Source organism: Struthio camelus, chromosome 3 (genome assembly GCF_040807025.1).
Source record: "Struthio camelus isolate bStrCam1 chromosome 3, bStrCam1.hap1, whole genome shotgun sequence".
Taxonomy (NCBI): Eukaryota; Metazoa; Chordata; class Aves; order Struthioniformes; family Struthionidae; genus Struthio; species Struthio camelus.
In genome coordinates, this window is record NC_090944.1 from 122,939,333 (window position 1) to 122,951,407 (window position 12,075).

Below are 12,075 nucleotides of genomic sequence, written 5' to 3' on the forward strand. Positions count from 1 at the left end.
AGCCCTACACATTGCTTACCTGTCTCTTGCCAAAAAGAAAAGAAAGGGAAAGAAAGGAAGAGAAGAAAGGGAAAGGGAAAGAAAGGAAGAGAAGAAAGGGAAAGGGAAAGAAAGACAAAAAAACCCAAACCACCTACCAGGAGAAAGAAAGGGAGATCTGTTAAGATATTCAAGCTCTGTCCCTCTGTGACCTCCAGAGGAGACAGGGTCAGAGCCACAGCTACGCCAGCAGTGGAACGCTAAACTGACGGAAATCATGCTTGACGGGGATGCAGCTCCTGCCTCCTCACACTTTTTGCCATTAGTATTGATTAAAACAAACAAACCCACCCATGAACCCCAAACCCACGACTGAAAAAGTCTAGCAAAGAGCAGGGATAGTACCTTTAGGCTTCCAAGTCCAACCTGCTTTTCAGTCCTTGTCCTCTGCAGCTGCTATATACCAGACACTGCTCTCTCGAAAGAAGAAAAATTCCCATGGCAATCCTCTCTCTCCCTGACCCGAGTCTCTGTGACACTGCTTAAGCGGCAAAAAGCGTTATCTAAATCTACGGAGGATCGCTGCCCCACAGTCGCACCTCCAGATTTCAGAGGGGCACCAAGGCCAGGACAGGTACCCCGGCATGCAGGCAGGTGTCTTAGGGACCAGCCCCTACGTCCCCGCTCCCCTTGCTTTTCACCAGCTTCGGTCCCAACCCCGATAACCACAGCAGCATTGCAAACTTTATTGTCTGAATCACTACAGACACAGGCTCAACTGCAGCTGCAATAAGGTATTTCGGCTCCGAAGCCTGCCATCGTCAGTAAACCTTAACAAAGAACTTATATATAACAGCATCACAGTTAAGTCCAAACAAAAAGGGTGATGTACAGTTTAGCGGAGCACAGATCTGACGTACATACATCCTGTTTCCACTGTACGAGAAGTTCCTCTTGCAGCCTGCAACGCTGCTTTAAAAGACACCTCAAAGTAGTTTCCCTTCAGTACCCTTCGACTAATTAAATTATATCACCACGAGTGTGTTAAAACACAGCTTCTTCAATCCGCTGTCACCAAGGGCAGAGGAAGGAGAAGTCTTCTCCCCCTCCGCAGACACCGGAGGACACACGCGCTCCCACTTCTCCAAAGCGGTGGGAAGACAGCCTGGGCTCACATTACCAACAGCTCAGGAGCAGCCCGGAGAAAGGAAACGCTGCCATGGCAACACAAACCGGCCTGTAATTTGAGGCCGTGTACCAGGCACTTCACCGTCCTTTAACTGCACAACTTTCAGTATCAGTCCGTCCAGTTTTCAAGCTTGGGGAGCAGGGGGGGAAGACCTACCATACAGTATTTTCTCATGATCCAAACAATGTCAGTCTTCCCTCAATATAGACTGCGTTCCTGAAAGGCTGAAATCTCCCGTGACAGGCACGGCAATATAAGCGCAGACAGAACAACTATCCATGGCTATGCCTACAAGAAGATGGAGCGCAGCCCAAGACAGACAGAGCTTTAGCGCAAAAGAGTTGGTGCTGAGCAATCAGCACCCACACTACACATGTTTTGGAGGTGCACCCTGCAGCGCGAACTGAAGCGTGGTAAGTGGGCAAATTCAAGAGATTCACTTCAGAAGTGCGCTCCCAGTCCAAACCAGAACGTGAACACAGGCTAGTCATCAACTCCAACGCAGCGGGACGCTCGGCAGATCAGGAGGTCTCCAGAACCAGGGAGAACAAAATAGTGTCTCCGGCAAACGTCAGCACTCTTCTTGCTTTGCTGTCACACCTCCAGGAGATGATTTCACAGCTGATGGCTGGCTGGCAGCAATAGCCAGCTAAGCATCAAAACGCAAACCAGATCACAGGAGAGCACGCATAGGACACAGAGCCCCCTTCGGACATGGACATTCTTCCAGCATGAGAGTCGGACTTATTTGTCAAGGTTTTAAAACCCTGTTCCTTTGTCTGATGATGCAGAGTAAAACACACTTTGCTGATGCAATGTGCCACAAGCCTCCCTTCTACCTTAAGCGCTCAGGATAGAAGAGAACTGACTACTCCTTCAAGACAAAAATAAGATGTCAGTAAGAAAGAAAAAATGGAAGAAGATATAAAATTATCTTGTCATCTGCGAAAAGCACACAGAGGCATCTGTAGCACGTGGTTACAGGCAACGCCAACAGCAAAACAAGCTCGTAAGCTACAACCACTCGCTGTAAGAAGTCACATCTTCGCAGCCCAGTGGACGTCTGAGGCCTCCTAAACAAGGAGCATCAACAACGATCACTACGGCAAAACCCAGCAATGCGGCCTTCAGCCAAAGAGGCCTGAAGCATCCAAACGATCCACCACATCAGTATTTCTGTAGTCTGTGGCAGGGGCTTATTTTGCATGAAGAATCTGGAGCGGTACCTCCATTTGAACCCTTTCCAAGCAGGGCAGAGGGGAAAGATTTACCCACTGCTTGTCGGAAATGTGAGAGCTTCTCAAAAGTTTCAAGAGAGATTGCTTTTTTGTTAAATGCAGTTTCTGTTCTTAAAAACTAGAGAGCTCTGCAGTCTCTAGAGCCTAGGCAAAATGCTGACAGAGCCTATCAGCATCACCTTGCTGGTAATAGTTGCAACTCTTGCGTACTTTGTTTCTCCAGTAGAGGAGAATCAGTAAATCATCCTTTTACTTTCCTTCACCCATCCTAAACCCACTAATACTGGTAGAGTCACTAGGGTAAGAAAAGGATCACACAGTCTGAAATTCATGCTGCCCATATGCCAAGACATTAGGTTGGACTGGTAACTCTTAAACCGTAGGGGCTTCCAGACTGGAAATGACTGAATTTTAAGAGCGCTTAAGGAGTCACTGCCTTGACTCAAGCAATCCAGAGCCCCAGGCTCTCTAATCCATTTTAATGTTCCTGTTGAGGTCCCTGTGCTCTGTGGAAAGCTTTACATGGATCCGTGGGTCCCACGAGTTGTGCATCTCAGACTCACTTCATAGGGCAGGGGCGGTCATTCCTGCACAAAGACAGAACTGAAGTTGATATTCATCCAACAGCCAGGTTCAGAGGCAACAGGAATCCGATCACCTCAAGCGTTTTTAGCAGCCTCAATGAGCAGTCAAAGCAGTAACCCATACCCTGTTTTAAGAGGTTTCCCTTCCCCCATCCCCATTTCTTCTCCCGAAATTTGTAGCTTCCTTCCTTGACAAAGCTACCCGCTTCTTCCAGTGCGCATTTACCACATGTGGCCCTGTGCAATCATGCATTCAGAGACCTGTTTCATTCACACAGGTACAGCTTATAGCATTTCATTGGTAGCATCAGAGCATCTGGAATCGACCAAGAGTCAGCCCCAACATTCAGCAGGACTCTGCTACGTGGTAGCTACTAGACTTGCCACAGAGCAGTAAGAAGCTGAGCGAATAGGTGATGTTCAGTCTTTCAGCGCAACGCAGCTCTTACTGATGCCCGCTGAGCTGCCCGCTATACATCTAGGACGTCTATATCCAGAGGCTGTCAAACATACCAGACACTACATGCATTTCTGATAAGCCTGATACATGCTATTCTGATAGCCTGTTATCATTTAGGCTAACATTCAAGCACTCAGATTCAGGATTTGTTTGGTTTTTTTGGTATGTTTTTCAAGTCAGAGCTGGCTTCTTGAGAAGCAGGATGCGAAAGAAGTCACTCGGAAAATCATTTAAGTCAGTAGAAGAAATAATTTATACAGAAAAGAGTATCCTTGAGTTAAGAAGGGGATCTTTACATGCAGCTTGTGTCAGAGACTGTACCATACAGAGATACACACCCTTTCCACAAAAACAGCAACATTACAACAGAGGCTAAAGCAAAATAGACTATTAAGTGCAAGAATTAAGACAGTTATTTGAAAGCTGGAACTGCATTAAGTGTAAGGGAAGGTCACAAGTGAAAGTCAGGTTAGTGTTCAAGACAGCTTTCAGATTGAGAAGCACACCCTATCTCAGGGCCTCTAATTTTCCTGCAAGAATTCAGATGTTTTTCTTATAGCAGAGGAAAGTTCTTGTTTTCCCCCTTTTTAATGGGACAGCAGATGTCGACAGCGAATGAATGAGAAAGCTTAGGTATATGAGAGCACAAAACAGGAAAGACAGTCAAATACAATTTGAGCAGAATTTATCTCACAACGAATGGAGCCTGTAAGTAAGAATTTCTGGCATCAATGAGTTCAGCAAAGCACTGAGGAAATTAGAATATACCTGAATTAAAGGTAAGCCTACGTCATCTTAGTTTGACCTAGTTTGTCCTGACAGAACACGAATCAGGAATCTTGACGTTCTGCCGCTACGCTGCCTTGTGAATCACAACAATGCTACTAATGGGCCTTAGTGCTGGAGAATCCTGGCCTTTTTTTGTTGCAGGAGGTAAAAAGTCTTTGTTGAAGGCAGCAGAGAAAGAGGGAAAAGGATTTCCTCCTGGCTCTGTCTAGGTTATGCAAGCGAGCACAGTGAACAAATGCTCCAAACCAGCTGAGAAGGGAGCCAGTGCTACAGTTACCATATGGACTTGGGTCTAGCTGTGTAAATACAGTGTATCTTTAAGCTAATATACCCCACATGTGACTACATCTGCATCCAACTGGCCAAATCCACACGGTACTGTGCCACACCACGTTAGCTGATACCCAAGCTGGTAAGCTATTTGCTATCCCTGCAAACTATTTAATTTCACAGTATGACTGTAGTCATAGCTATGCTAAAAAAAGCAGTGAAGAAGGAACATGCCCAGAAATTTTGGCATGTAAGAATACAGAGAGCACCAGTTTAAGCCATTAAGAAGGATCAGCCCTTTCAATCCAACACACACACACACACACACACACATTATTTTGTTTGAGAACAGCCAGTGGCAGCAAAATATAATTATCCCTTTTATATAGGCCAGTCGGTATAGATGTATTTGTGCTTTCTTTTTTCCTTTAAACAGTAAGACCAGTAGAAAAGGAAGAAACTTTAAAAGTAGGAGCACTATAGCAGCACAGGCTGTAATCCAAATTCTTGCAGGCAAGGCAATGCCAGTCATTTTAGACCTCGCTCATAACTCCCGTTGGCTTCTGTGCCCTCCAGCCTGTCCTTCGCACTTTATTGCCTCCCTTAGCCCTTGTCTGCCTTCTCTTCCTCAGTCCTCTGTGTAGGCGTCATGCGTCTCACTTAATTTTTCATGTTATTCCTGTGACAGAGAATGACTCTGTGTGTGTATTCACATGCATGTGGAGGTGGAAGGAAAGGGAAGAGAAACAGAGAGTCCCCACGACCCCCAGCCTGGCATCTCGCACCACAGCGATCACAGGATGGAAAACACTCCTTCCACTATGGGGTAGAGCAACATGCTCACTGTAGATACAACTTCCAGAGTTTTAATTGCCACGTTAACAGACCTCTATTGAACACGTGCAGGACAACTATTCAAAAGCTTATGAGCAAGCCAGGTACAGCTGTATGATTACTCCAACAACAGCCCCTTGTCAGAGTTACCCTAACAATACGTCCTCCCTAGCCGTAAGGGAGCCCCATGCCAATTCCAAATCCCACAGGTGGTACAGTTTACAATTTTTTTTCTTTTTTAAACAGAAATATATTTTCTGTCCATGCTAATATTATTTTCTTCATCCTCAAATAAATGAGTTTCTCAAACTAAAAACAAAGATTCAGCAAAAAGACCTCTTAAGACAGACATCTAAAATTTCAGGCTGAATGCCACAGCCTGACAAAATTATAAATAAGTGCAAGCAAGGTCTCTTACAGTAACATGTTAGCCAGCTTTAGAAAGGATGTGTCACAGCTAACTCCACCCCAGTCAGTACTAAATAAAAACACAGGATGACAAAAATCTCTTTGTAATTTGTCAGAAGTGGCATTTCTAAATCATCTGCAGTTGCAAATGAAGCGTTGAAGTCATATGATTTCAACACACAACTGTTTCATACATAGAAAAAAAAATTCTTAAGAACAGCAGCGTCTTCCTCATCGCCCCATCAACTTCAAACTTATTAACACTTTCTTCCGCCCAAGTCTTACCTTGCCATGGCTTCTCTCCACCTTTCGGAAACATTTGTTCAAGGAAAGGTTGTGTCGGACAGAGTTCTTCCACCCTGTAGGTGCTGTGGCAAAGTAGGGGAAGCGCTCCAGAATCCAGCTGTAAATTTCTTTGACTGGTAAGCTCTTATTTGGAGAATGTTCAATAGCCATATAAATGAGAAGGCTGAAAGAGTAAGGGGGTTTGGAAGTGGCTGATTTTTTTTCTGGATTCTGGTAGCAAGAAGGTGAGAAGGATGGCACGCTATCACCCTCAATGTCATATAAAGGGCTAACAATCGGAAGACCCTCACTTCCAAGACTGAAGTTTGTTAGAAGATTAGTACTTTCATGCAGCCAGTTCAAATTTGTGAGCTCATCATCTGTCGAATCGCTGTCCACTACAGTGGCCTTCGGCCTACCAGCATCAACTGCTTCGGGCAAACTTCCCATTCTGTGAAACTGTCTTAATCCTGCAGCTCTTTCTGCTCCTGGTGTTTCAGCTTTCTTATCTGGAGTCATTCCAGTGACTGGACCCATTTAGTTTTATTGGTCTGCAATAAAGAAAACAATTAGAAATCAATGTAAACTTTAAAAATGCTATTCTGTTGCAACCCACCAAACCATCAAAACCCAATAGGAAGGCAATGCTGTACCATCCCCATACTGTACAATAATAATATTATCGCTGATTGAGAGCCAGCATCCAAGAGAGCCCTTGGGGTAACCTTATGAGCACTAGTTAACTCTCCCCAGTTTATAACTTATTACGTTAAGCACTTGGAAACTGCTACACCTATTTTTAGATTCCAATTTGGATACAAGAAGAATAGCTATTTTGATGTCACCATCTAAAAAATTTGAAAAGGAGCTTAACAGGTTGGCTCTAATCCATTCAGTCCCCACATTAGTTGTTTAATTATACTCAGTATACTGTAAATTAACCCTATCTAAAAGGGTTTGATTTAGGTCCCTAAAGAAGAAAAAACAACTTGCAGAACTTAAATCACTGTAAAAGTGAGTTTATGGCCTCAGAGCAAATTAAGTCATTACAACTCCCCCCCCCCCCCCACACACACACAAATGTCACAGTCATTCCAAAGTACTCCCTCTCTTTTCTGCCAGGGGAGGACTTGGCCAGCTGATCAGTTCAGCTAGTTCCTGCACAACTGCTCAGCTTTAAAAAGAAAGATGCAGCCCTTGCTCTCCCTCCTCTAAGCATTGTTGCTTTAAGCCAGATTCTTTTGCAGAACTGGGTAGCATCAGTCAGAGGAACACTTAAACCAGCAGAACTGAGGCTGGTGTAATCAGCCCTGAACAGGAAAGCATGATCAGCTGAGACAGCAACTCAGATTTGTCACAGCCATTATGTCTGACCACACGCTTTACATTTTTGCCTAGATTTAAAATATTAAAATATTTTATAAAAACACACACACACACACACACACACACTATATATATACAAGCATGTATGTATATCTGCCACCCAGAAGGCACAGTCTGGCAATCCATCCTATAGAAGAATTACACAAATAAAAATTATTTTCTTGCTTGCATAGTTTTAAAAGGGGTCATCTAGCAAACTGTGTTATGCTGACAACTGTTTTTTCTGCAGATGTAACCATGTTTGAGCTTCTCTGCACTTAAAGCTTTGCAAACAGTTGTATAAGAAGCACAGGCCAACAGAACCACTTTACAGATGTGGCTACATCAGCATGCTACAAATGCAAGGCACTCCTACTATGGATGCAGTTTATCGGCAAAGCTGAGGAAAAAAAGAAAACAGCTCCTTGTCCCAGTATTTGTGATATTATTACGGGAGGATGCTCCTGCTCCAATAACTCAACTGCAGAAGAGAGAACAGACTAGGATCTGATGATTGATATGATCTGTGACGTGATTTTCGTATCACATCTTACTAGACAGTTCTGTGCAACTTACTGCGTGTTTCCTTGTATGAGCTTTTATAGTACTTTCTGTAAACGCATGGTTTAGGGCACTTGTACCTTCTCCCACAAAGGAAGTGGGGGCAAGCAACTGGTCAGCTTTGCTGCAAAGGTCTTGCTCTCTCATCTGCAAAATCATATTGACATCTGGTTCCAATTTGGTAAGCCCATCATACACATATTCAGCAGTTCTTGCTACAACCGTTGCCTCAACCTGGTTGAAAGCTTGGTGAAGTTCTCCAGTAGACTCCTTTATCTAACTCCTGATTAGCAAGGGCACACAATTCTGGGCAATCACAGAAAGAAAAATATCCCCCAGCCCCAAAGAGGCGCTAGAATCTCTAAGTGCTTAACGACTTAACGGTGCCCTTTTCCTTTAGCATTACCATTTTTGGCAGTTTGCGGCTTGTCATTTCTAGTAGCTTGAGCAGTAAGGCAGACTTTGTCCTCTTTCAAGGACAAATTAGGAGATTTATTAGCCCCTCGATTTTCCTTATTCCAGAGAACTAGAGTGCCGTGAGAGGTGAAGGACTACTATGGCGACATAAAAACGTAGAACAGCTCCAGCTGAGGAATACATCCACTTTACACTCCCTAAGAGAAGTCACAAGTCAGAGCACAGCCAGCACGACGCCAGGCGCTGCTGGACACCCAGGCCTACCGCATCCACCCCGCAGGGCACGAGCAAGTCACCTCGAGACACAGCTCCTCCTCCTCCAGAAAATGGATGGTGTTTCCTATGTGCAAATTCTTCTCCTCCCTTCACCCATTCTTCCTCACCAGCTATTTTAAAGATTTGTCATCTCCAATCCCTTTTGTCAGAGGACTATTTGATCTGGAGCAAGAGAAGATCAAGATCCTACAGCAGGTGACGTGTTACCTGGTTGTGCCGAGCAAGCTGCGGAGCAATTTCTCCGTGTTTTTCAGAAAACAAAATCCCCTCAAGAAAGCCCATCGCTCCCGTTCTACCAGAGGAGTTGCTGGAGCAGGGCACAACTAGGAAGGGAAAGTTGCCCTCTTCAAATCAACCCGCCAGTGGCCACACCATGGTCTGGGCTGCAGCAGCCAGCAGAAACCCTTTCCGAGAACAAAAATGATCATTTCCCTACAGCCCTCATCCTAGGCAGGGCCGTTTTGGGCAATCTGACCTCTAATTTTAACAACAATATCTGCACCTATGCTTACTAGTGCTACTACTGCTGGAAACCATCCCCAAATTTTCTATTTATGTGCAGGGAGCGGCATGATTAACTACCAGCTCAGTCATTAAAAAATTCAAAGCAAACTAAACTGCTCAAATAGCTTGTCAAAAATAACTTTGCTCTCCCCGCAGTTTACTTCTCCCTCAAGCCATCAGAACAGATTTATATTGGCAGTCAGTGAATGCTCGCTTTAAACAGATCAATTCATACATATGTCTAAACTATTTACTTTTTGAATCCTTTCTTAAATTAAGAAAACAAGCAAACAAGAAAAAGACTAATGACATAATTCATTAAGTGAGACAAATCCAAATCCCGCTGCAATATGAATTTCACCATTTTCTTTATAACGAGGAACTTTACTTCCTTGTTCTGTTGCTCTTTAGCCAGCTATGTACTAGTTTACACTACTCAGCTGTATAGTAGTAATTTTAGCACCCAGTTCACATTACATGAAAGATCCCTTTGCGAATCTTCAGCCAGCAGAGCAGACCAAAAGCATGCGTGCGCGCGCACACACACACACACACACACAAGTTTTAGGCTGCTACATTCCCTTTGTGAACATGGGGCAATAAAGTCTAGGTTTATAACACAAATAGGGACTTGACAGTCTTAAAAGTCTTTTCAAAGATATAGAGGGAAGAAATATATTAACTTAATTAAATCGCCATTTAAAAATCAGGTAGACATTCTGGTGTCAAGGTGCTATTTGTTTATATGCTATTATGTGTTAGTAGAGAGTCATTAGAATAATTAATTCCCTGCTTCAAAGAAAAAATCATTTGGAAGCAATATACATACAGTGGAAAAAGGATGCAAAGGTGTTTCTCTAAATACGAGCACTACAAAAAGCTACATGGATGTTTCATATTATCTTCCTAGTGCCCAGTTTACCACCTCACACATCCTCCACATGGACACATCAGCAGAATTTAAAATACTTTCTAAAATGTTACAAAGGCTATCTGGCTATTACAGTCTAATAAATCAGAAAAAAAGATTAAAAACTGCAGTAGTTGTGGAACTGTAAAGGGCGTTCTTCAATGATCTAAACTGAATTCTGCATCAATGATCATTTAAATATAGAAACAGCCAAATAAGTAAAAGAAAAAGTTATTTTTAATCAAGTAATACTTCTCTCCAGAAAGACAACATCAAAGTTCTCAGTTGAGCCACCCGTTTGTGATTGTCCTTAATGTCCCACACCTCATTAGCGTTACTGCCACGGAGTTAACTGGTATTCTCAGTTAATGCACAGCCTCAGCCCCAGTGCAGTAACTTACTTTAACACACAATATTCTGCACTTGTTTTTCCTCTATCTCAAAGCAGAATATTCTAAGCTTTAATTCTGTCCATTTTACTACAGCTCGCTACTGCATCAGCCCTAAGAAATAACTGATGTTGGCAACCATCCCACTGCAAAGAATTGCAAAGCCATAAAAAGCTCACCCTTTCTCTAGGCAAAGATAATTTACAGCAGCTTCAAGGGGTACTCCACAGATGAGCTCATTCAAAGACAAACTTCGTTGCACCTCCTCAGCTCTCAAGCACCTAAGGACCATGAAGACTATAGGAATTACTTTAACTATTCAACTGACAGAGCACTGCTTTCTCCCCAACAGCACTGTCACTGGAGTGCATCTGAAGGGACACAAGTGGTCACTTCAATTCACATGCGCTTCCTAGAGCCCTCATCATTCACAGCCACTTAATGACATGTGAAATTTGCTGTATTTTTCCACATGTGCTCTGCTAGCCCGTAAGCATATGGAACTATAAAAATACAGCTTACAAGCTGTCGTTTCCAAGATTATCACTTGCAGTATTTTTGTTTTAATATTTTACCTGCAGGTCCTAGGACTGACCAAAGCAATCTTTGCTATGAGCTAAGAAGGTCTTGCAGACGGGAATAATCACGGCAGGAAGCTGACAGCACAAGCAATGAGAGGATACCATGAGAGAAGGAAAGACCACGGAACTGCTCCACCAATTTGGACATTGTGATAAAACTGTACAGGCTCGGACCTTCACGTTTTTTCTGAATGTTTCTCACCCTTAACTCCCACAGGTCAGAGGTAGCCATTAGGACACGCTCTCCACAATGTTCCCATCCAAGCTGAATTAGCAGTACTGATACAAAATAGCAAGGGGGGAGAGGGAAGTCTAGTAGAAAGGCAAGGTTAAGAACAGATATGAGTGCTGCAAGGTCACTTTGGGCAATTTATCTTCCACTCCTTTATTTTCTTACTGCCATCTTCTCTGCCTCTTAAACTACTACAGCGTTAGAAAGCCTGGCAAGAAAACCACCTCTGAACGGCAAGCACCCGCTGAACTGAAGAGAGACACTCCATTTCCTTGTCCTCCTGCTGTTCCTGAGCCCCGTCTTGCCAAAGGAGGATGACAGAGAGCAACCATTTAACCGACCCCTCTAGTTGGCATTTTGAATGCCCAGAAACTCGCTGCAATTCCCACGGTGAGGATCCCAACCCTGAAAGCAGCGCCAGAACGCAATCTCTAGCCTTCCAAATCCAAAAATAAAACAAGCAATCTGTTCACTTGCTTTAAGCACCGGCCTAAAAATGGGCAAGTTTACACTGACTCTGTCCTACTAGCTTTGCCCTATCAATAAGTACACAGTAACGCAGCATACCATGACTAATATTAACACTCGCAACTGAAAGCAGAAGTATTCAAAGCCTAAGGCATCTAAAGCCTAAGGAATTCAAGCACCCAGCTCTTGTAGACACCTTCAGAAAATAACCAGTCAAAACACCTACCCCTCAAACACAAAGTACTACAATGGACATAAACAGTATTTTGCAATATAATTACATACCGAGAACTCTGGTAAGAAGATTAAAAGTGAAGTTAATCAAGGTTGCTTGAA

The 12,075-nt window shown here is 43.6% G+C and overlaps 1 protein-coding gene across 14 annotated transcripts in view; it reads right to left on the reverse strand.

Annotated features, from left to right (window-relative positions):
- Positions 1-12,075, reverse strand: part of FOXN2 (forkhead box N2) — a 46,019-nt gene that overhangs the window by 19,680 nt on the left and 14,264 nt on the right. For 13 of the 14 annotated variants that reach the window (XM_068940050.1, XM_068940037.1, XM_068940040.1 and 10 more), the window contains one exon: positions 6,037-6,587. In XM_068940050.1, coding sequence (XP_068796151.1) covers positions 6,037-6,573 — 537 coding nt within the window. In that variant the 5' untranslated portion in view covers positions 6,574-6,587. Of the gene's footprint in view, positions 1-6,036; positions 6,588-7,139; positions 7,162-12,075 lie in introns of those variants that run through there. The other variant, XM_068940048.1, reaches the window with a different exon arrangement.